Source organism: Rhinopithecus bieti, unplaced genomic scaffold (genome assembly GCF_001698545.2).
Source record: "Rhinopithecus bieti isolate Rb0 unplaced genomic scaffold, ASM169854v2 scaffold_1070, whole genome shotgun sequence".
Classification (NCBI taxonomy): Eukaryota; Metazoa; Chordata; class Mammalia; order Primates; family Cercopithecidae; genus Rhinopithecus; species Rhinopithecus bieti.
Window position 1 is genome coordinate 5,200,599 of NW_016803844.1, and position 26,584 is coordinate 5,227,182.

Consider the following 26,584-nt stretch of genomic DNA (forward strand, 5'->3'; position numbering starts at 1 on the left):
TTTTTTTTTTTTTAAAGCTAAACATTGTAGTTAAGTAAAACATTTAGAAAGGTGGATGCATAGATTTCCTTTTCTTTTTTTAAACTAACATTCTCTTAGATACATGTGTTAGCCACTTTTTCTTCTGTTATAAAATGGTACTTCTCTGAAATGTTTGTAGTATTAAGTGAAAAGACATTTCTAAAATCCTTAATAATTGTTATGAATCCTAATAGTGTATTTCTTATCACTGGAACTTTACGCATGGGTTCTTAGATATTAGAACATACATACCCTATGTATATTCAGATGAAAAGGATACACAACCTGCATGTAGACAGACTAAGAACTATGTTACTAAATCCAGAGTGTTGATATTCACCTGTGTGAAAGTCATAGGCTATTTGGAGAGAAAAAAATGTGTTTTGCTCTGTGTCCTTTAGTCAGATGTTAATGTGCAGGTGACTCACCTGTGGATCTTTAAATGAAGATTCTAGTTCAATAAGCCTGGCAAGGGGGCTGAGCTTCTGCATTGCTAAGAAGCTTCCCAGTGCTGCGGGTGCTGCTGGTCCAAGGACTGTAATTGAAGTAGCAAGCCTGTAGATAAATATCTTAACCTCTAGCCTTTATATTTTCAGATAGAAATATCACATGTAGAGCCCATATCTTTGGATCTGCTGGCTTAGAAGTTGGAAATACTTACACCATCAGCTTCCATGAGCACTATGAGTCTTATATGCTGAACAGAAGTTATTTTCCAGTTATAACGGTAGAAGATACGCAATAGCTATCTAGAACAGGAGTGGCCAGTACATTTCCACTCTTACCAATTCTGTTGAATTGGTAGCGGCTCCCTGGTATAGGATATTAATAAGAATTCTGAGTCCTCATGAAGACTGTGTGGTAAAAACTGCAGGGAGCAATTGGCAAAAGGGAATATGACCACAAGCATGCTAGCTACCTTCCATTTTTGTCTATATTATTCAGTTATTTAAACTGGCCTTCCTAAGAAAGGGACCAAGACTATGATATTTGCTATTTACGGTATTTTTATTTCAGCTTAATAAGTAAAATGTTGATCATGGAAGATCAGGCTAGATTTTAGATTGCCTCTGTGTACGTTGGCTCTGCAGTGATGGCAACGATTACAAAATGATTTCTGTCTATAGTAGCTTTGGGAAATCATGTAAAATATAATTAGCTATATGTTTCACTCCAGTTCTTTATAAAGATGCTGCTGCTGCTGCTGGCAGTAAACACTACCTACAAATGCAGCAGTGGAAGAGACCAGTGTGTAAGGTACTTTGTATGCTGCTCGCATCTGAAAATTGTTCATTGGTTTCTGGCTCTGGTTCATTTGTGGAATGTTATTTGTCTCTCCCTCATACCAGTTGGCACCTCAAGCTCTGCGCCATTAGGCCAACCAAAATGTCTCACTGAGGTTTCTGGCAGTTGTGTTCTCTGTAGTACTGTGATGGGCTTAGGGCTCCCTGGCAGTTTCAGTGTGGGTGTTACATTTTCCTATTTTCTGAAAAGATTGACAGTATCAGGATCTGGTGCAGGCTCTGCTAGTGCAGAAACCATGAGATAGTTCATCCATGGTGACCAAATACCAGGGAACTAATTCATGCTATGAAACTCACAAGTGCTACTAAATTCCTTCCAGAGCAAATGGAGATTTGGGAGGAATGGGAGCCTCAGTCTGTGTCTAGGTTATGACTAGGAATACAGAACCTGGTCTGAACTTGGATGTTCCTGTAGGCTGTGGCTTCAGGGCAGGGAGAAAAGGGGAGCCATGGACACTACCCTAGGCAAGAGCAGTCTAGAAAACCAGGCACAGTATTAAGTGTCAAGTCAACGCCAAGTGTGCAGATAGGTAAGAACTAAGAACCATATATGAGGGGAACAGATGGGGCAGAAGAAAATTTTGAAACTGAAATTCACCAGTGTTCTTCGAAGGAATACTAGGCAGTTAGAGGGAAGGGAGTTTTGTAAGGGCTCAAAGGCAGCTTGACATTAAGAAACTGGTTTTAGGCCAGAATGCTAACTTATTATTTCAGTAGAAAAATAACTTTGCATGAGAACTGTGATTAGCTTAATTGTATGGATGTTTCCTAGAGAGTAGGATCACCTAAGAGATTAAATTACGGATGAGAAAGTTGCTCAGTGAAAGTAAAACCAGAGTATACAGAGTTTTATCATTCTTGACGAATTAACCTTTTCTACTCTGGCAAGATTGCTATACAAACCAATGCTTTCCAAAGTTTTTCATATACAGTACTCCATCACATCCTACTTCACTCTGCCTTTTATGCTATCCCAAGGGCCAAGGGGATTGATATCTCTACGATGCACTATTCTTTTTGTGAGAACCCAAGAATGTCATTTCTCTCAGGCTTTGGAACCAGATATTGCTGGATATCTGTTGAGAAACTCATCTGTTTTCATTGGGTCGATACAGAGATAGTGTCTGATTCCATGTCCCTTTTTACCCTAGTTACTGGGAAGCTTAGAGTCAAATCTGGGGGTTATTTTTAAACAATCTTATGAGACCTATGGTATATGCTGCATCTTAATCTTATTTCTATAATACTATTTTCGTTTCTCCTCCAAATTCCACATTCATTATTTGTCACATTTTATATAGTGTGTATATTTGCAAACTGCTACAGAATCACTTTAGGATCAGTTTGTGCACCTGTCCCTATTGCCAGCTAGCTAGCCAGGTAAACAGATGCATACAAACATAAGTGTCAGAGTACATTTATGTCTTTAATAACATCGTGACATTTAAACTGAGTTGCCTTTGGGAAATTTTAAGTATAAATTATATTGTGGATACATAAAAATCAAAATATGTATCTTCCTAGTTTGATTGTTTTGTCCACTACCTGACGTATTGTCTCATCAATCTCTTGCCCTTGGTTAGATTTCATTTTGAGTCTGTAGTCGGTAGCTCTTTTCTGCTTCTCTTTCCTCTGGGGGTCTTCAAATTGAGCTATTTGTGTGATTTGATTTACCTGTTATTAATGTAATACTTGAGAGTTTTTGGAAAAAAATAGGTGAGTTCATTACCTAGGATATTTGTAAAAAAATATGGTGTATTCCTATTGTCTCATTGTAGAAACAGTATGATGTAGCAGCACATTTATGGCATTTGTATCTCAGGAATTTATCTTTGTCATTAACAGCTATGTGATCTTGGGCAAATCTTTTAATCTCTGATTCAGTTTCTTCATTTTTAATTTAGAGATGACTGTATTTGTGCCATTTGACTTCATTGGGTTGTTGTGAGAATAAATATTGTTTTGGTCCATGTGAAAATACTTTTAACCTTTGTAAAATGGTATTTATGTTTTCTCTTAATCTTTTTTGATTGTGGGAAAGTAATACATTTAGGTGATAAAAAAGCCATTGTCTAGAATATTTGCTGGGTAGGAGTATATAAGTGTTTTTTGATATTTTCTATGCTTTCAGGACAAATCACTTTTTTTCTGCTGTGTATTGCCATGTGACATCTTCCTCATGTAATCTTATCAGTGGTTGGCTTATTTACAACTTTAATGTCTATCCAGAAGATTTTAGAGTATTCTTTTTGAAATTATTATAATGTGTACATGGTGAAGGATGGCATTGCTTTTCTGAAGACATACAAATGACTATATACAAAATTACTTTCTAGGAGCTGTCTCTCAGAAGGGGTCATGCTTTTTCATTGAAAAGAGGTTGACTTCCTCTAGCTGAACCTTCGGAAATTTTATCTCATATAAAACTATCAGAAATATATAAATCTATAACTGGAGGGAAATTTAAAATGTCTTTTATTCATTTTAACATATGGGGGAACAACAGCATGAGAAATTTAAGAGATTTTTTTTTCCATAGATACTCTTTCCAGAGTGAGAAAAGAAATGACAACAAACACTTGTGTATCATTTACTATAAGCCAGGCACTAATCTAAATGCTTTACATATATTGACTCTTTTAACACTCATAGTATGGAAGGAAGCCAGTCTCTAAAATAAAATGACACCTTGATATGGTTTGGATCTGTGTCCCCACCCAAATCTCACCTTGAATTGTAATAATCCCTATGTGTCAAGGGCAGGACCTCGTAGAGGTAATTGGATCATAGGACCAGTTTCCCCCATGTTGCTCTCGTGATAATGAGTGAGTCTCATGAAATCTCATGGTTTTATAAGTGTCTGGCATTTCCCCTGCTTGCACTCATTCTCTCTCTCATGGCGCCCTGTGAAGAAGTGCCTTCTGCCATGATTGTAAGTTTCCTGAGGTATCCCCAGCCATGCAGAACTATGAGTCAATTAAACCTCTTTTCTTTATAAATTACCCAGTCTTGGGTATTTCTTCATAGCAGCGTGAGAATGAACTAATACGCATCCAGTGAGCCCCACATCCTAATATTCATGCTCTTGTGTAATCCTCACACATTGAATAGGCATGACCCATGTAACCACTAGGATAATGAAGAAATGATGTGTGACTTCTGATCTTTGGTCAGAAAAGCTATTGTGGCATCCACATTGTTTTCTTGGACTGCTTCTTCTGGGGGTAGTTAGCCCACCACATCTTGAGGATGCTCATGTAGCCTGTGGAGAGACTCACATGGGGAGGAACTGAGGTCTTCTGGGAAACTAGTACTATGTCAGTGAACTGCCATGGAAATGGATCCTGCTGCCTCATCTCAGCCTTCAGATGACCCTAATCCTGCTGTCATTTTGACTGTGACATGAGAGACCCCAAGTCAGATTGCACGAACTAAACCATTAGTTAGTTCTTGACCCAGAGGAACTACAGTATAATAAATGCATATTGTTCCTTTTTCAGCATTATTGACATGTACTTGACAAAATTACATATATTCAAGGTGTACAACGTATTTTGATATACATATACGTTGTGAAATAACTACCACACCCAAGCTAATTGACTTGTTTACCTCGTATAGGTACCTTTTCATTTTTATATTACTTGTGGTGAGAATATTTAAGATCTACTCTCTTTACAGATTTTAAGTGCACACTACATTATCATTAGGCATATTTAGTGTGCTATATATTAGATCTCCATAAATTCTTCATCTTATAATGAATGTTTGTGCAACTTTGACGAACATCCCCATTCTCCCTACCCTCTGTTCATTGGTAACTCCCCTTCTAATGTCTGTTTCTGTGGAGCTGGAATTTTTTTTTAGTTTCCACATGTAAGTGAGATTATGCAGTATGTGTCTTTCTGTATCTAACTTTTCACTTAGCATGATCTTCAGGTTCAGTATCTGGAGTAGGGTGTTAAATAAGAAGTAACAGTGGCTTTGGAACTGGGGATTAGGGAGATGTTGGAAATACATTGTTAGTGAAAGATAAAATATCTTGAACAGATTTCTAGTAGAAGCCTTATGTTCTTTAAAGAGGCTGATGGCAAGGAATTAGAGAGTGAGGCAAATGCTATTAGAAGCTGTTCTATAGTAATAGATAATAAAGGAGATATTTTACTCCTTGTAGTATTTAATATGGATGAATTAAGGTTATGGAATAGACTGCAAGTATGCAACTATTTTTGTGTGGTTGTTGTTTAATCATTTAGCTATTTTTGAGCCTAATTACTTTTCGCTATGTTATTAGGAGAGGCACTTACTCATGTTTGACAATAAAATACTGACCTTTTGACAGATACCTCGTGTCTGAGGGTTGGTCATAATGGAATGGGGCTTAAGTGTCTCCTGCAAGTGATAGGGGTAAGAAATACAGGGGAGAATGATTACTTGTGATGGAGCTTAGTAGCAATAATACATTTATAGGTTTAGATCTCTGAGGAAAATATTTGGCAAGCACTTTATGTATTTATGTAGCACAGAAAACCCGCACAGAACATGGAGAAGCAATATAATATGGTGAAACCTAAACATCTGGGTTCTTTTAGTTCCTAGCTGTGGAACCTTATGCCTCTGATTCTTGATTTGTAAAATAGAGTTATAGTTCCAGCCTCATAGACGGGATGAAGATGAAATTAGTTAATACATGGAAAACCCTTAGAACAGTTCCTGTCTCCTATTAAATACTGTGTAAGCGTTATCTATTCTTGTTACAAACAACAGAAGTTGTTATATACCCTTTCAGCTAACGCTTGGTTAGCATTAATACCAGAGACATTTTATAATGAGCAGCAAATGAAAAATAGGCTAATCCTCTCTTTGATTTTCATAACCACTACCATGCATTAAAGTGTTTAATTCACACATTTTAAACTTGGCATAACCAAGTCAGTGTAATAAAAAAAAAATGTAAACCTTACAACAACAACAGCAATAAGCATTGAAGGTGTGCACTGTGATTTAACATAAAATATTATCTTGAAGTTTTCATATGTAATTAGAGTAACTTACAATTTTGAAAGTCTTAAAGCAATTCTCATAGAATTATTTTATGTTAGAATCATTTCCGTTGATATTTAATTTCTTCAGTATTTATGAAATTTTGAATTATGATGGCTGTATACTTTATATTCACTTAAAAAATTAAGTTATCTTTCCCATAAAGATAATTTAAAAATGGAGATACATGGAAAAGTTACATTTTACTGATAAAAACATTGATATGTGTTCTTTACTTAAATATTGGTGTGCATTTGTTTTGTTCATTCACAGTACTTTAAATCAAATAAAGTCGTATTTTATTCACGTACTGTGAATAGTTAACTCAGGAGCTCTGGAAAATTCATTGTGGTTTAAGATGAATTTGAAAAATTTACTGTTTTTCCTTATCTCTTTCTAATTCACGCTACCTTATGATATTATATGTATTTTCATAAGCCTTGATAGAATCAATTTGAAAATCATTAGATAGATAGTAAACAGTCAGACAGATAGAAATGTAGGTTTTCATGGATTTGAGTTGTGGAAAATAATGAAGTATTTTGTTTTAAAATATCTACATTTATAGGCTATATGAGGAAGACAAATTTTTTAGAGATTAAATTGTATATATTTACTAACTTCCTGGTGAGATAGTTGAATCCAATACTATATTTGAAGGTCAAATCAATTTTTGTGTAATAATTTTATTCTATATTTTTTGAGATTAAAACTTGACAAGATATTCAGAGGTCACCATAACTGAAGCATCCGAAGATGACTATGAATATGAAGAGGTAACATGTTAATTTTAGGTGTTTATTCTGTAAATTTATTGCAGTCATTCTCATGAAGTGCTCATTTTATTTTCTTAAACATGTAAGACCATTTCTTTTTTCTTAAGAGATACTAGTTTTTCTACTGAATTTAGCTTGTATCAGCTGATTAAGAATGAGATGTGAAAATTCTATTTAAACATTTAAATTGGATAATACGTCTGATTCTTTCTATTTTCATGTTAATTGTCCTTCAGGTTCACCTCCTTATTACCTGTAGATTCCTACCATAAACTGTTATCTCTGTTCAGGAGGCACTTCCTTCCTGTCATCCAGTCTACTCTTGTCAAGGATTCCTAGATTCCCACTGCCCAGTTGGAGCTCAGGCCTTAGGCATCCCTCCAGCTTAACTGTACTTCTGTCTAATGTGGTTCCTATCTCAAAGCTTTCCTTTAATTCTTTGTTCTCGAGACCTATCATTACTTTGGACACTTGGAGGATAAAATCACTGGTAGATGACAGAGGCTGTGAATGAAACTGTGTGGAAATAAGCCTGGCGAGCGTGGGTGAGCAAGAGATGGAATGAAGATTGGAGACAGGCTTTTTATTACTGGTGAAATGGAGATTATATGTACCACATGAAGTTCCTGAATGAGTTAATAAATGTAAAGGGCCTAAACCAGTGATCAGTACATAAGAAGCTTGTGTTAAGTCTTAACTGTCATTAATATAATTACAATCCATCACGTTCTTTCAAGATTTTAATGCTCAGTGAGTTTTATTTTTTAATAAACCAGAGATTTTCAGTTGCTAGTAGTTATGGAAAAGTGATGGTGGAGAGCACTTGGGATGGGGAGAGAATGGTGATATTTAGATAGCCTTGTTATTTCTTCAGCAGAATTATTAGATTGTATTTTCTATTATAGATAAAAGCAGTTGCCTACAAAGTAATCTTGAATTTATTAGAAGTGACAGTTAGTGACATTTTCAAGGAAGTCAGAAGAAAGCAGTTATTCATTTTTTATGGATCTTCAGAATGACATGGTGTTTTACATAAAGTATTTCTTTGATCCTTTGATTTGTGAAGAAAAATTATTTCTGAAGTGAAATAAAGTATTTTATATTTCTGTTCACTTTTCCTGTCCTTCTCTTTCTCTGTGAACTAGATACCAGATGATAATTTTAGCATCCCAGAAGGTGAAGAAGATCTAGCAAAAGCAATTCAGATGGCCCAAGAACAGGCTACAGATACTGAAATTTTGGTGAGAATTTGAACACTAGTGTAGTCTATAGTTTAGCAGTAGTACTTTTTATATGAAGTTTGGAAAGTTTTTTAAATGTAAATACTTACTAGTGCAGCCCAGTCCCATGTTGTATCATTTTCATTTCTGTATATTTGTGATCAAGCCTTCACTTTAAGATAAGCAGTCATATTTACTCTTTTTTGGATTGCCATTCTCCACATCATGGTCACTCTTGCATGACTTTGTATCAAGTGACACCTTCTCTCCGAACTCTGATTAATCTCACTGGAGGGTAAACCAAGAATTTTTAACATTTATGTTTAGAATTTAGTATTATATGCAAGTTCTACAGTCTGTTTTGTAAACATTTTGTGTTTTTTTAAATGAAACTATTAATCTTACAAGGAATACTTAATATATTATGACTTTTTCTTGCGAGGCTTATGAACTAATTATGTTACAGAATGTGGTGGGGATGATTTTGATTATAATACAATGAGCTGAAAGTGCGTAAAACTGATGCGTAAAAGTGCGTAAAACTTTTAAAAAACTTTTAAGAAAGGTGCGTAAAACTAAAAAAATTCCTCTAAAATTGAAAACTCATTAAAATTGTGAACCATTTAATATGATGGCAAAATATTTTTAAAAATGTTTTATTTTGTACAACATTAAGAAGGATGTTTTCTTTCAGTGATTATCCCCTTTACTACTGAGAAATGTGAAGGAATTTGTGGAACTCCTTTTTGGTTGCAGATTTGCCTTCCTTAGTATGAATTGTATGTGAGACTTTACTGCATATTATACCATGTCGTTCTTTCCATATTCTGTAGACTTCTTCAATCTAAAAGTCCAATAACTCCTTTTCAAAATATCTGTCCACTCAAAATTGGAATAAAAGCTTTAGAGGAAGATTTTTTCAGGCCAGAATTAATTGTATTCTGTTGTAAATGGAGGGCTACAGCTCATAGTAAATGACGTTCTCTAATGCATCCCATGGACATAGCTTCTTCTTGGTAGACACAAAGTGAAGTCTATTACATAAACTTACTAGTCTGTTGGATATCTCAAAGCAATAATTTGTAGGAATAGTTTTAAAATGTAGGAATAGCATTTTCAGTGACGTGGAACTGATATGTTTATTCACTTCTCATCATCCTCTTGCTTCACGTCACTAAGGATTTTGACAAATTCTTTACCGCTCATTTGTATTGGTATTTGGTAAAGTACATGTGGCTAATACAGAGCTTGGCACATAGTTGGCACTAAATAAATAGCAGTTAAATAAGAGAATGAATAAATGAATCATTGAATGAAAAAACTATGAACAAAACTGTAATTGCTTCTTTCGGCCATCATGCTCGAAAGTGTTTATAGTGCAAAGATAAATCAGAGGGCAGTTGAGGAAGAAATCCATTGTAGTAGCTGTTGTATCTTCTGAGCCAAATATCAGTAATTCTTATTTTATCAATTTACTGGAAGCTTTTCTTTATCATAACCTCACATGAGCTAACATTCTTGATTTCTGGCATGCCTATAGCTGATTGACTCTCATTTAGCTTCTTTTTACCTCACTTTAAAAAATTCTTTGGAGGAACAGTATTATGCTGAAAATTCACAGAAGTTGTCCTTAAGCTGTTAAAATTAAATATAGATTCATTTTATCATAAGCATATTAGTTATATTTTTTAATTTGCTTTTTATTTCTAAAGTATTTTAAGCTTCAGCAATTTGAATTGTGCTATGGACTTTCTTGTTTTAAAGAATACTATTGTTGGTTAAAACAGTTTTTTTGTTCTGATCTATATATATTTTATAAACAAAATATTTTTTTTTCTATTGGTTAAAGGATACGTAATCCTATGCCCACCCAGACCTCTTAAAATTTTCATTGAAGATGCAAGTAAAAGGATTTATTGGATACCTATTAGAAAGTTAAGGTTGAATAATGTAAATTGTCTTATTTGTTAAAATATTAACAAAAATGACTTATTGAATAGTTGACATTTAAATAAGTTCTTATGATTTCCTTTTTTTTTTTTTTTTTTTTTTTTTTTTTTTTTTTTTTTGAGACAGAGTCTTGCTCTGTTGCCTGGCTAGAGTAGTCCAGTGGTGCAGTCTCGCTCGGCTCACTGCAAGCTCCGCTTCCCAAGTAGCTGGGACAACAGGTGCCCACCACCACGCCCAGCTAAAATTTTTTTGTATTTTTAGTAGAGACGGGGTTTCACTGTGTTAGCCAGGATGGTCTCGATCTTCTCACCTTGTGATCTGCCCACCTTCACCTCCCAAAGTGCTGGGATTACGGGCGTGAGCCACCGCGCTGGGCCAAGTTCTTATGATTTCCTTTAAACATGGGTAGTATAGATTAAATATTTGAGAATTGATTGCATGGTTTGCTTTATAAATTTTAAATCGTGTATTTGATACTATCCGTTTTCTTGGTAGGTTCAATGATCTGAATTCTGAATTAAATATATTTTCATTATATTTAAAGTTATTCTTGAAAAATATTGAGAAGATAGGAAATGTTATTAATCTGTAACAGTTGTGTAGTTTGGTTATACTATCAGTTATTTCTTGAAATTGAAGCATTTTACAAGTACGAATACAAGTAAAGATAGGACTATGTATATGTTCCTCAGATTGTGTCTGTGTGTCTGTGTGTATTAGGGATATTTGTATGTAAATATATGAAAAGAAAGGTCCACTTACATTTAAGCTGGGTCTCCCCTTCTAGACTCTGAGCCTTTTTATAAATGTATTTTTGCCATTTTTTTTGATAATTCTTTGGCCTCTTTGGTTATTGATATTTTATTCTGTTAATTTTCAAGGTGCAATCTCAGAGGTCCTTTATACTGCTATAATTTCGTAATGACTTCTAATTTTTATAAATGTAAAATTTTGATCTTTATGACAGTAGCAAGACACCCAAGTCGTATAACTGTTCAATCCCCTGATGCTTTTCCTCCTCCTGCTGCCTCTTTTCCTCCTCTTCCTTCTCTTTTTCCTCCTCCTCCTTTTCTTCCTCTTCCTCCTCCTCTGAGAATTTAAGTAGAATTTATGGAATTTCTTTGGAATACTTAACTAGTTTTGGAGAAGACTAATTGATGACTAACCCAAGTGACAATGTTCTTTACCATATGTATCAATAATTCTCAAAGTATATGGGAGGTCTTTTGGGGTCCCCAGGACCCCTTTTAGGGAGTTTATGTTGTCTTTCATGTTCCAACTACTCACCTACTGGAGGATTCTCTTCATGTAGCTCAACTGAGACAACATATCACAACAGGTGAAATGCAGAAACAAATGTGGGGATCTAGCTGTTCCTCTAGACATTAAAAAGATTTGTAAAATTTGTGACAGTGCCACTCTTCTCATTAGTTCTTTTCTGTTTTGGAAAATGTAGTTTTATTTAAAAAATTCTGTCTATGTTATCTGTGTAGAAGTTTTGTTATAGTTATTTTAAAGTAAATAAATGAGTATTTTAAAATTTAATATCTAATATGTAATTCTTGATAGGTATAACTCAGATAAATAAGTGCTGTCTGGAGTACTCAATAATTTTTAATAGTATAAAAGTGTTGTGAGAACATAAAGTTTGAGACATTTTATAGAATTCTATTCTCAGAAATTTTCAAATATCTTAAGAATTAATATAAAATGTTTTCTTGCTCTTATGTTAATATACCAAAATATAGTCTAGGATTAATAAATTTGTATTCCTTTTATTTTGATCTTAATCTCACAAGGGATTAATATTAGGTTGGTGCAAAAGTAATTGTGGTTTTACCATTACTTTTAATGGGAAAAAAACGCAATTACTTTTGCACCAACCTATACCATTATGTTAACTCTCACATATCATAATGTTAATGGATTGAATTTTGAAACAATTTTCATTACTTTTGTAGACTCAATTGCTAGGTCGCAAGAAAAAGAGCTGTTTGTCATTATTGAATTTGCATTCTCTTCATGTACACACTTAATTTTAGTTAGAGACCCAGGCTCCTTGTACTCAAAGCCAGGTCTGCAGATTATCCAAGCCAATATATTTGACTTAATGTGAATTAAGGAGTTGATGAAATGAAGCACCAAATAAAGTAACATTTAAGTTTTAAGACCACTTGGATTTCATTGTTTATTTTTTTGGGTCTCACTGGTCAACTAAAGTTGTGAAAGGAACTCACATTAAAACAGTTCAAAATTTGTCAAGATACTTGATTTTAATACGTGGTTTAGCACTTCTTGCAATTCAACATTTAATTGATTCTTAAGTCTGGAAAGTTTTATGTCCTCAACATCTTTCATATCCTTCTCTTTACCTTTATCCTCACTTAGTCTACCTTAAAGGTACCCTCTTTCTTCTCTCATCTGAACTACTGCATGCTGCTGGTACTATGCTTCCTTCTATTCCCACCTAAAAGATAGGTCTAATGCAAATTTCAATTTATCTTCCCTCTCCATAGATTCCCAATGTGTCTACCCTTCCACCTGCCTTTGCTTTCTTGATATGCTTCCTGTTTAGCTTTTCCAATTTATCTTTGGTCCTTTCTCCATAAGACCCTGAGCCTTAATGGATTGAATTGTCACCCTTGTTTTTGCCTCAGATGTTTTATTGCCTTGAATATTGGTTTATCTTTCTTTATCTGTTGTATTTCCTCATTGTCTGTAAAGTTTAACCTAACAGTCTCCTTAACAAAGCCTTCATTCACCTATCTAAGGCAAGGGAAATACTCTTCTCCATTGTGTATCACGTCACCTAGCAGATTTCTATTGTTGCAATCATAACACACTATAGAAACCTCTCTGTTAGGAAATGTCAGCTTTAGAATGTTCATAGACAAAATGAAGCAATGTGCTAGAGCTACCATTATTTGTCCTCAACAGATTTTTGGGTCACGTGTGGCTACAGTAATGTTTGATCGTTCAGCAGTTTGCAAAGTGAGACCGTGTTTTGCTAGTTTGTAGATTGCTTGCTTTTTTGTGCTTATTTTGTGGTGTTTTGTTAACCTCATAATTAAGTTAAAAGCCATAATGAGAGTTGTATATAATGTATAATAGGGATAAAAGTGCAACTTAAAGTTTCTTACGCATACATAATGGTTGCATGTATGATATCTGTGGATACATAAGTAGAATTGGCGCGGTGGCTCAAGCCTGTAATCCCAGCACTTTGGGAGGCCAAGATGGGCGGATCACGAGGTCAGGAGATCGAGACCATCCTGGCTAACACGGTGAAACCCCGTCTCTACTAAAAATACAAAAACTAGCCGGGCGAAGTGGCGGGGGCCCGTAGTCCCAGCTACTTGGGAGGCTGAGGCAGGAGAATGGCGTAAACTCGGGAGGCGGAGCTTGCAGTGAGCTGAGATCTGGCCACTGCACTCCAGTCCGGGCGACAGAGCGAGACTCCGCCTCAAAAAAAAAAAAAAAAAAAAAAAAAAAATTTTTAAAAAAAAAGGCTTTTTTTTTTAAATTTTTTTTTTTTTACTAAATGAGCCTTTGAATTTCTCGAGACAGAACTGTGTCTTATTCATATTTAATTCCCAGCACCTTTCATGGTACATGGGAGATGTCATGGTACATGGGAGATGGGTAATATTGACATTTTGGCAATATTGATTCTTCTAATCCATGAACATGGACTATCTTTCCATTTTGTTGTTATATAGCTTTCGTTGTAGTGATATCTCACTTGATTGGTTAAGTTAACTCATAGGTATTTTATTTGTAGCTATTTGTAAATGTGATTTCTTTCTTCATTTCTTTATCAGATTATTAACTGTTGACATGTAGAAATGCTACTGATTTTGGTATGTTGATTTCGTATTCTGCAGCTTTACTGAATGTATCAGTCCTAATTGTTTTTTTGGTGAATACTTTAGGTTTTTTTCCAGTATAATATCATAGCATTTGCAAACAAGGATAATTTGACTTCTTCCTTTCTGATTTGGATGCCCTTTATTTCCTTCTTTTGTCAGATTACTCTACCTAGGACTTCCAGTACTATGTTGAGTAATAGTGGTGACAATGGGCATCCTTGTTATGTTTCAGATCTTGAAGGAAAGGCTTTCAGGTTTTCCCCGTTCAGTGTGATACTACCTGTGGGTCTGTCATATATGGCTTTTACTGTGTTGAGGTATGTTTCTTCTACCTTCATGTTTTTTGAGGGTTTCTATCATGAAGAGATGTTGAATTTTATCAAATGCTTTTTTCAGCAACAATGGAAAGGATAATATGATTTTTGATCTTCATTCTTTTGTTATAATGTATCACATTGATGGAGTTGCATAAGTTGAACCATCCTTGCATTCCAAGGATGGATCCCACTTGGTCATGATGAATGACCTTTTTAATGTGTTGTTGAATTGAATTGGCTAATATGGTCTTGAGGATTTTTGCATCTGTGTTCATCAGGAATATTGGCCTGTAGTTTTCTTTTATTCACATGTCTTTGGCCTTGATATCAGGGTAATACTGGCCTCATAGAATGAACTTTGAATAATTCCCTTTTCTTCTGTTTTTTAGAATAGTTTGAGTAGGGGTGGAATTAGTTCTTTTTTAAATGTTTGATACAATTCAGCTGTGAAGCCATTGTGTCCTGAGCTTTCCTTTGCTGGGAGCCTTTTTATTATGCCATCAATCTTGTTACTTGTTATTGGTCTGTTTGGCTTTTGGATTTCTTCATGTTACAACCTTGGTAGGTTGTGTGTGTCCAGGAATTTATCCATTTCTTCTAGGCTTTCCAATTTACTGGCATGTATTTGCTCATTGTAGCCTCCAATGATCCTTTAAAATTTCTTTGGTATTGGTTGTGATGTCTCCTTTTTCCTCTTAATTGTATTTATTTGAGTCTACTTAAAAAAATTTTTTTTTGGCTAATGTTTTGTCAATTTTGTTTATCTTTTCAAAAAACCAACATTTGTTTTATTGATCTTTTGTATTGTTCATTTTAATTTCATTTATTTCTGCTCTGATGTTTACTATTTTTCTTATATTTATTAGGTTTTATTTACTCTTGCTAGTTCTTTAAAATGACTCATTAGATAATTTATTTAAAGTTGTTGTTTATTATTGATGTAGGCACTTGTAGAGAGCTGGCAAAGGGATCATGACAAACTCAACATTCCAATGGAGGGTATTTGATCAAACAACAAACTGTTTGTCATGAATGCAGGATATGGGCAAACTTATGACTGTGCCTACCACCAGAAGGTTTGCTGAAAGCAATCAACTCCCTGGCACTGTGCTCCTTGAGGTTATCTACTGGGACATCTAGAGCCTATTGTTTGAAGAATGCAATCTTGCAAGCCTGCTGTAAATCAAACTGCTGACCAACAGTCACCCGACAGTCACCCTCTTCTCACTATCTCTTTTACCTAATAAATAATGGAGGACTGAAAAAGCTCCGGGCCCTTGTTTACTAGAAGCATGGAGCCCCCTGACCCTTTACCAAATATACTCTTTTGTCTTTTTCTTTATTCCTGTGTTCGTCATCCTTTGTTCAGTCCCCCAAGGTCCATGCAGGTGGCAAAGTGGCGTCCATACAGGGACTTGAGGACATCAGCAGGCACTTATAGCTAAAAAATTCTCTGTTAGTACTGCTTTCACTGTATTTCATAGGTTTTGGTATGTTGTGTTTCCACCATCATTTGTTTCAAGAAATTTTTCAATTTCCTCTTTGCTTTTCTCATTCAGGAGCATATTTGATTTCCATGTGTTTGTGTAGTTTCCAAAATTCCTCCTGTTATTGATTTTTAAATTGATTTTATTGTGGTCAGAGAAGATACTTGACATAATTTCAGGGTTTTTAAATTTTCTTATTTTTTAAGATTTGTTTTGTGGCCCAATATGCCAGGCCATATATATCCCAAGGATAGAGATAGTCTGTTCTTGAGAATGATGCATGTGATAAGGAGAAGAATGTGTATTCTGCAGTCACTGGAAGAAATGTTCTGCGAAATAGCTATTTGGTTCGTTTGGTCTGTAGTGCAGATTAAGTCTAATGTGTCTTTGATGATTTTCTGTCTTGATGATCTGTCCAATGCTGAAAATGGAGTCTTCAAGTTTCCAGCTATTATTGTATTGAGGTCCGTCTCTCTCTTTGGCTCTAATAGTATTTGCTTTATATATCTGGATGCTCCACAGTTGGGTGCATATATATTTACAACTGTTATAATTTCTTGCTGAATTGGCCCCTTTATCATTATATAATGACTTTCTTGTCTTTTTTTGTAGTTTTTGTTTGAAATCTCTTTTGTCCAATATAAGTATAGCTACTCCTGCCCCTTTTTGGTTTTCATTTGCATGGAATATCTTTTCCATTCCTTTATTTTCAGTTGCTTATTTTCAGTTTTAGAGGTACAGTGTGTTTCTTGTAGACAACAGATCATTAGGTCTTAATTTTTCATCCATTCAGTCACTCTATGTCTTTTTATTGGAGGTGGTTTTAGTCCATTTATATTCAGTGTTATTATTGATAAGTAAGGAGGAAGCACCTGCCATTTTGTTACTTGTTTTCTGGTTGTTCTGTGGTCTTCTCTTTCTTCTTAATTCCTCTCTTCCATTTAGTGAAGGTTATTGGTGGTATGATTCAATTTCTTGCTTTTTATTTTTTGTGTATCTGTTGTATGTTTTTTGATTTGAGGTTACCATGAGGCTTGCAAATACTATTTGATAACTCATTATTTTAAGCTGATGACAACTTAGCATTGATTACATAAACAAACAGAAAAAGCAAAGAGAAAACTACTGAAAAGTCTCCACTTTAACTTAATCCTTCTACTTTTTAAGGTTTTATTATTTCTATTTATATCTTATTGCACTGCCTATATTTCGACGTTGTTGTACTTTTTATTTGATCAGTTCACCTATTTAGTCTCTCTATTAAGGTATGAGTAGTTTACATACCACCATTACAGTGTTATAATGTTCTGTGTTTGTGTGCTTACTATTACCAGTGAGTTTTGTACCTTCAGATGCTTTTTTTCTTGTTCATTAACATCCTTTTCTTCCAAACTGAAGAACTCCCTTTAGTATTTCTTGTAGGACAGGTCTGGTGTTGATGAAATCCCTTCCCTTTTGTTTGCCTGGGAGAATCTTTATTTTTCCTTCATGGATATTTGAGGTTTGAAGGATAATTTTCCTGGATATACTTTTTTTAGGATAAAAGTTTTTTTTTTTTTTTTTTTTTTTTTTTTTTTTTCATCATACCTTTAAGCATGCCATACCATTGTCTCCTATCCTGTAAAGTTTCCACTGAAAAGTCTGCTGTCAGACATATTGGAGCTATATATGTTGTTTCTTTTCTCTTGCTGCTTTTAAGATCCTTTCTTTATTAGTGACCTTTGGGAATTTGATTATTAAATGCTTTGAAGTAGTCTTCTTTGGGTTAAATCTGCTTGGTTTTCTATAATCTTCTTGTACTTGAATACTGATATCTTTTCTAGGTTTGGTATGTTCTCTGATGTTATCCCTTTGAATAAACTTTCTACCCCTATGTCTTTCTCTACCTCCTGTTTGCCTCCTGTTTACCTCCCTCCCTCTTACTCCATCCCTGCCTCTACCTTCTCTTTAAGGCCAATAACTCTTAGATTTGCCCTTTTGAGGCTATTTTTTTAGATCTCTTAGGCATGTTTCATTCTGTTTTACTCTTTTTTCTTTCTCTGACTGTATTTTCAAATAGCCTGTCTTCAAGCCCACTAATACTTTCTTCTGCTTGATCAATTCTGTTGGCAGGAGGCTTTTATGCATTCTTCAGTTTGTCAGTTGAATTTTCAACTCCAGAATTTCTGCTTGATTCTTTTTAATTTTTTTGAGTCTCTTCATTAAATTTGTCTGATAGGATTATTAATTCCTTCTCTGTGGTATCTTGAATTTCTTTGAGTTTCCTCAAAACAACTATTTTGAATTATCTGTCTGAAAGGTTGCACATCTCTGTCTCTCCAAAATTGGTCTTTGGCACCTTACTTAGTTTGTTTGGTGAGGTCATGTTTTCCTGGATGGAAATGCTGTGGATGCTTGTGGATGTTCATCATTGTCTAGGTATTGAAGAGTTAGGTATTTTATTGTAGTCTTCACATTTGGGGCTACGAATCCTTCTTGGGAAGGCATTCCAGGTATTTGAGGGGACTTGGGTGTTGTGATCTAAGTTTTTGGTCACTGCCGCTGTATTTCATTCACTCCAATCTCAATAATGTTGTGGCTTTTGCAGTCTTTTAGAGGTACTGGCTAAGTTGCCTTGGATAAGATCAGGAAGAATTCTCTAGAATACCAGGTACACACTTTTCCTTTACTTTCCCCCAAACCATGGGTGTTTCCCTCTCTGTGTAGAGCTGCCTGGAGCTGGAGCAGGGTTGATAGAAGCCACCCCTGTGGTCACTACCACTGAGACTGTGCTGGGTCTGACCTGAAGCCAGCACAGCACTGAGTCTTCCCCAAGGCCCATTCACTGTAAATCACTGCCTGGGTAACACCTGTGTTCACTCAAGGCCCTAAGGCTCTACAATCAGCAGGTTGCCAGGCTTGTGTTCTTTCCTTCAGAGTGGCAAGTTTCACCCAGCCTAGGTGCATTCAGAGATGCTGTCTAGGAGCCAGTGCCTGATTTGTTAATCTTAAGAATCTACCTGGTGCTCTATTCTACTACAGCTGAGCTAGCTCCCAACCCTCAAGACAAAGTTCTTTCCACTGTCCCCTTCCACAATCAGGGAAGTCTACCACCAGCCTAGGCCCATTGCAGATACAGCCTGGCTACCACCAATGTTCACTCAAGGGCCAAGGACTCTTCAGTCAGCTTGTGGTTGAAGCTGCCAAACCTGGAACTCTCCCTTTGGGGAGAGTAGTGTGTGCCCTCTGGCCCAGGGCAGGTCCAGAAATTCCATTTGAATGCAAAAGCCTGGATTCGGGGACCTCAAAGGACCCGCTTGGTGTTCTACCCAACTAGGGCCAAGCTGGTACTTAATCTGCAAGAGAAAGTCTCCTTTACTCTTTCATTTCTTTTTCTCAGGCAGAAATAATCTCTTCCCATAGCCACCACATCTCTCTGTATGTGCTAGTTCACACTTGAAGCCAGCTTGTCTCTGAGTCTCATTCACGACCCACAGCAAGTAGTGCCTGGCTACTAATGCTGATTATTTAGGACCCAAGGACTCTTTAGTCAGCAGGTCATAAATCCTGCCAGGACTGGGTACTTCCTTTCAAGGCGGTGGGTTCTCTTTTGGCTCAGAGAGTTTCTAGAAATGTTGTCTGGGAGCTAGGGCCTAGAATGGAGGCCTCAGGACCCTGCTTGGTGCCCTACCCTACTGTTGCTGAGCTGGTATCTATATTGCCAGACAAAGTTCTCTTTACTCTTCTCTTCTCAAGTGGAAGGAAGGAGTCTCTCCTGGAGTTGTGAGCTGCACTGCCCAGGGTCGGGGAGGTGTGGCACAAGCCTCACTTGACTGCCCTGGCTGTTATCTCATTAAGTCATGTGCTCCTTAAGTCCACTGGCTCTGAGCCCAGCATAGCATCAGAATTTCCCAAAGAATTACAGTCTTTGTGGTGTAGACTGCCTTTCAAGTTTATTTAGTACCCCAGAACCCTTTAGCCTGTGGTGGTGAGGCTTTCTGGAACTCAGGTTCTGACTGCTGGGATGGGCAAGTCCCCTCTTGCTAGGGCTGGTTTAAATGTTCCCTCTGTGGGTGATGGCTGAGTTCTGCCTGGTGTTGCTTTCTGTGGGTGATGATGCAGCACTATGTTCTAATGTAAAAGATTTTGTAATGACTGAAGTCTTCCTCCCACAGGACAGAGATTTTCTCTCCATGCCACTTGGCCACTGCCAGGGTATGGGGGAGGTGTGGTGTCAGTAACTCCATACTCTCTTTTCTGCCTTCTTCAGTGCCTCTTTCAGCGATATGAAGTTAAAGCCTGGTATTGTGATTACTCACTTGATTTTTGGTTCTTATGAAGTTGCCTTTTTGTGTGAATAGTTCTTCAGTTTGGTGTTCCTGCAGAGTTAATGATTGGAGGCTTCTATTCAGCCATCTTGTACTGCCTCCTTCCAAATTATTCTGCTTGAACTTTACAAATGTAATTTTACACTCTAACCATTTGTCAGGATTTTCTGTAGCCCCCAAATTTGCCTCATCTCACCACTATTGTGAATATTATAGCAGCTATCAGTAATAAATATCAGTGTTGAATTATATATAGCACTTTTGGAAAGAATTTTTGGGGCAGCAAAGATCCGCTTTCTTCACTGGATTTCTGTGTAAACATTCTGTGCATTCTGTGTAACCTGTTATATAACCATTACCAGCTTGGGAAAGAGAAGGCAAAAGGAAAACTTGCTGCTGAGTTTCTGTAGGTGAGAATAGATCTGCTTATTCAAATGGTCAGCAAACAAATTAGTGACTTCTTGCCAATGCGAAGAAAATGACAGCACTCAAGAGATGATGATGCTTTTTTTTTAAAATTTTATTTTTATTGAGCAGCACTTCATTCTGTAAAATAGAATTAGTATTCCCTATTCCTTGGTATTTTTAGGAAACCACCAATTATTTGATTTATTTTGTACACTGAATTACATGATATGATAGTTTTTATGGCTGTACCAGTTTCATTTGTTGGTTGCTGAAATGTCTTCATTTTCTAGTTTTACGTCTGCTAAGATGTTCTGTCAGAGTACTACATACAGTTTGAGTATCTTATCCAAAAGACTTGGGACCAGAGTGTTTCAGATTTTGGATTTTTTTTTCAGTTATTGGAATATTTGCAAATATGTATCAATGATAATGACATTTGGAAAATATGGTTTAGTGTTATTCAAGTGCAAAGCTTGAGGATAGCCACCTGGGAAACACAGTCTCCAATAGAATGAGTGAGCATTCCAAAGTGGGGAAGTTAAGTTTTCACTTATATAGGCAGAAACATAAGTTAACAGGGTTGCAACATTTTCCATACAAGGTCACTATGTAGTTTGTAATGATTTGATTGATTACAGCTTGCTGCATTCCAAGGAAGATTGCTTCGACATTTTGCAAGGAAGGGCAGTGTTCTAAAGGGGTCTGATCTCTGGTGGTATTCCATCTTTCCTAATCATTTTTAGGACAATAATGAAGACATTTAATCTATAATCAAAGAAGCAGAAGTCGCAGCTGCATGATGTATGGCTCAGGCCACATAGTCCCATTCCTCTCAAGCCTTAACAAAAATAAAGTTCCAAAAGCTTTAGGTTTGGATTATTTAGTTTCACATATACACTAAGATCTCTTGGGACTGGGACCCAGTTCTAAACATGAAATTCATTTATGTTTCATATACACCTTTTACACATAGCCTGAAGGTAATTTTATACAGTATTTTAAATAATTTTGTATATAAAACAAAGTTTGTATTAAGTACCAGCATGTGGAAATTTTTACCTGTGGTGTCATGTTGGTGCTTCAAAATTTGTGGCTATTGGAGCATTTCAGATTTTGGATTTTCGGATTAGGGATTGCTCAACTTGTACTTTAGGTTTTGAGGGCCATAAGGACTCTGTGGCAGCTCGTCAACTGTCTCATGTAGTGCAAATGCATCCAAACATAACATGTAAACAAATGGGCATGGGCATGCTGTGCTCTAACAAACTATTTATAAGAACTGTTAGCTAACCCCTGATCTCGTTGATAGACTTACTTACTTCCATATGGAATAGTAGTGTAAGCTCCTTTTGTCAGTAATTATTTCTTCCATAGTGTTTCTAAAAGTCATGGTACTAAAATTATTATATTTCTTTTTAAATGATAATTAAAAGGATTAAAAGGTCCATGCATTCTTTTTTCTTTTTTTGGTTAAGATGCTATGTGCTATTGAAAGGGCAAACCTACCTTCTTACTATCCTTTAGGCAATCCAGTCACACTCCTGCTGCAGGGCCTTTGCACTTACTGATGCAGATACAAACCAGAACATAAGACATTCTGCCTCTTTGTCTGGATTTATGCTAAAATAACAGTTTTATCAGTGACATCTTCACCACCCTAAATACATAGCAACCCAGCTTCACATGAATACTTGTCCTACACCTGGTTCTATCTTAAATCCTCTACTTTCTCCCCACCCCAAGGTACTTAGTATCATCTGTCATAGTATATGTTTTTTATTTAGTTATTCATATTCTGTCTCCATCCACTTGACTAATAGATATGGGGACAGAGATTTGTTTGCTTTCATCTGCTTTATCCCCAGTAATTAAAATATTAATGGTTCCTGGCATATAACAGTCAACAAACATTGAAAGAAAATGAATGGATGAATGAATGAGTTGAAGTCTTATCTATATCGTTAATTAATGCTTTGATGTTTTCAAAATAAATAAATGCACATTTAAATTTCAGGAACGGAAAACAGTTCTTCCTTCAAAGCCTGCAGCACCTGAAGTAATAGAAGACTTTCTCTGCAATTTCTTGATCAAAATGGGAATGACCAGAACTCTTGATTGCTTTCAGTCTGAATGGTAAACAATTATGTAGATAAATAGTTCTCTTAAAATTCTAACATTTAAGTTGTACACTTTTAAGTGTCTTAAATTTGAAATGACTCAGCCTATGAAAAATGACTAGAAACTTTTCCCATCTCCAGCCCTGAAACCACAACACACACACACACACACACACACACACACACACACAAACCAGAATAGCAATTACAAAGAAATTTTTATTAAACATCTCTCCCAAATATTTAAGTTTAAGTGATTTTCAAAAAATCAAGAAACTTGAATATCTCCTGGAGTTATAAAACACAAAGATATTTTATGAAAACATTTCCTAGTATTTTCGTATAATTATTGAGAATATTTCCTGTATTTAGACATTATACTAAACAGTACTGCTTTACTTGTTTTATTTATAGTGTAATGGCTTGTCTTTTTCTACTCACATAGCTGATTAATTATATTTCTATGAATATTCTTCATTTAGAAGTAAGTGGAATTGTAGTTTGAATATCACTTAAACACAAGATTTTCTTGTTATAATTGAAAATTTTAATAACTAGTTATGAAAATCAGCAGGTATACCTTTTGTACCTTTATTCCTTTGTACAATAATAATGTCACCAGGCATATTTTCCATTTCCTGACATTGTTTAAATAAATTTATTAAATGATTAGACACAAAAATATATTTGAACTTTAATAGCTATTGCATATTCTAGAAAAGGGGATAAATATATCTAAAGATGTTTATAATTAGGACTAATTCCCAATTTTAAATAAATTTGCAATGTATGGATAATTTGCAATTTTTACTCATCCAGCTGTGGTATATATTTTTATTTTTTGCTTTTTTTGGTTCTTATCTTCTGATAACATTCTCGTAAGAGCAGTTTCATTATTTTAAATTGCACATCTAACATTAATAAATTTTATGAGAATTATTTTTCATTAATACAGTCTAAGAAAAACAAAGTTCAGTGGAAGAAAAATAATGCTGCTTCTCTTAAATTTAGAAATTGTGTGAATTATTTTAAATAATTGTTAATAAAAATATCCCTAAGATATGTAATTACAAATGTTCTAGAAAATGTATTTTTTTGTAAAAGTAAGTAGATGATTAATTTACAGTGCTAATAAAGTGAAAGATTAATATGATTCATTTAACTTTCTGTCTTCCAACAATGTGTGTTAGGACATGTGATGCTTATAGGTTAGGCCAGTCCAAAGTGTAAAATGATTTTCTTAGAATAGTGCGGATCAAGTATACTGTTAACAATCCGGTGACTATTGTCATATTTTCCTTTTAGATTTAGCAATTTGAATTGATGAGATGAAACTTCAGGAAACTAAGATTAGTGTTAGCATTAGGATTTAAAGTTCTCCCAAGCTAGGCATACTAGTCATAAGATAAAATTGGTATAACGTATCTCTTTATGAGTTTAGAATATTGTGGTTCAGATAATTTTATCCTTATCCCTAGCTGCCAGTTTGCAATGAGATTACATTGTATTGAATACCTTATTTCATATGAAACATTTTTTATTTTGATTAGAAAACTTTATTCTACATAGTAAAATTATAGGAAAATTAAATGTATTATTTTTTATCATTTTTACCACAGGAAAAAACACTTAGAATATATAATTGCTATGAATTCACTTAATCTTTCAAAACATGACCAAACAAGGATTTTCCTTTGTTGGTTTATTAAAATAAGCAAACAAACAAAACACTGGGCAGTAAAATTTGACATAGGTTCTTTCACTCCTCAAGCAGAAAATGCAATGAATCCTTTAAATCCAGGGTTAGAAAACTAAGATCCTTGGGCCAAATCTGGCCTGCCTCCTGATTTTTAAAATAAAATCTTATTGAAACACAGACATGACCTTTCTTTAGGTATTGTATATGGCTACTTTCACTCTGTGAAAGCAAAGTTAATTAGTCACAACAGGGGTGATGTGGCCTGTAAAGATAGTTTTGCAAATTCTAAAATATTTATTCTCTGACCCTTTATGGAAAAGAGTTGCCAGAACGTAGCAGGAATTTGTTCTATGAACCACTAAAAATTTCCATTGCAGGTTTAGTCAATGCTTCAATTCTATTTGTATGCCTATTTTAGAATTATCAATGGACAACAATAATTTCTCAGGGGGGAAAAATTAAAGAAGAAATTAAAATGGAGAAAATATGGTAATCTAATTCCAGTACCCATACCTGAGCATATGTCATCCGTCTTCCTACACTGACTGTTCCCCTATTAACATTGTCAGAACTACTCACCCTAAAGATACATTCCTACTCTTTTTTTGCCTTTCACTACCACTTCTTTTTAAACCATTTTTCCCTTTTCAGCCAATGTTTTGAAAACAAAGTTTAAATTTTTTTTCTTTCTTCACCTTTTTACTTCCTATTCAACACTTGGGTCTCTCCAGTTTGGCCTATTTGCACCATTTCACTGAAGGTAGGGTGGTAATGAAAATGCTATCAAAAGTAATAGTACAATTATTTATGACACTTAATTACTAATTTAATTTTTTGTAGTAATGGAAGAGTTTGCAAATTAAGAGTATATTTCATTAATTTGCATGAAATAAACTTTACAGCTTTTAGACAATAAAATTTGTCATAACATTTAATCACTTAAATGTGAGCAGTACAGTTACAACTTTCTGGGGATGGTTAAGTTTTAAAGCCAGAGCCTAGAATTAAAATTACCCTTGATATAGCCCTTATGTTGCCCAAGTATGTACAGGAAATATGTGTGGTGTTGTGTATACATTAATGACTCCCAGTGAACACTACACAAATATTTGTTCCTTTGTAATTTAATCTTATTGCTGTTTCTTCAATTGGTGAGGTCTTGGCTTCTAGTTATATGTCCCATAAGAATATTTTTTCCCCAGTCATTATTAAGCTAAACACAGGAATGTAGTGACTCTTCTACATAACATAAAAGTTAGCAAAAGCTAATTTTTGCTGTGTTACATTATGATAAATTTGACCACTGTAAATACATCTGCACAGATTTATGTACTATGATATTAAGAAGGCAACCTTTTAGGTGAGTAATTAAAATTTTTAAAATAAAGTTAATATCATGTTTATTAAATATGAGGGATTTAAAAATATTTAAGAGGGTAAAGGCTTAGGCTTATCACTCAGAAATGTACTTTGTATCATTTTTATTGATATAGTATATTCTCATGCATTATTTCATTTACTTCTCCCAACAACTGTATCGAGCAGGTAGCCACAGCCATATTTCTATTTTAGGGATGAGGAAAGGGGATAGGGAGATTAGGAAGTCTCCTCAGTGAGTGTCACCAAGTCATAGCCAGTAAGTGGCAGAGTCAACCTAGGGACATACTGATCTTAAAGACCAGTCTCCTAACCACAAGGCTATATTGTGCAATTATACAAGAGAATCTTGGAAAAAATTAATAAAGGTGCCTTTTGGTTTGGCTGGATACTAAAAGGACTTAAGAAAATACTAATTTAGAATCCAAATTTGTGCCTATTTTCTATATTGGTTTGAGGAATCATGGGGCCAGTAATAAACATTTCAACTGTGCTATATTTTTCCTGAGAGGGACTGTCTGGTTCTAAGTGATAGTCACGACATTGCTGGGGATTCTAACATCCTCAGTTTGTACAGTAATTAAAATAATTTTGTCTATGTTGGTAATATATTTCCCTAAATCTTTATGAAAACATGGAGGAAAAGTTCTCATTATAGGCTTCTTATAAGGAGATTATAATCTAGATGA

General features: G+C 35.1%; 1 protein-coding gene across 4 annotated transcripts in view; it reads left to right on the top strand.

Moving 5' to 3' along the window:
* LOC108517645 (sperm-associated antigen 16 protein) overlaps positions 1-26,584 on the top strand; it is an 82,302-nt gene that overhangs the window by 7,944 nt on the left and 47,774 nt on the right. For 2 of the 4 annotated variants that reach the window (XM_017855710.1, XM_017855736.1), the window contains exons 2-4: positions 7,098-7,144; positions 8,290-8,385; positions 22,717-22,835. In XM_017855710.1, coding sequence (XP_017711199.1) covers positions 7,098-7,144; positions 8,290-8,385; positions 22,717-22,835 — 262 coding nt within the window. The remainder of the gene's footprint in view (positions 1-7,097; positions 7,145-8,289; positions 8,386-22,716; positions 22,836-26,584) is intronic. The other 2 variants (XM_017855728.1, XM_017855719.1) reach the window with 2 other exon arrangements.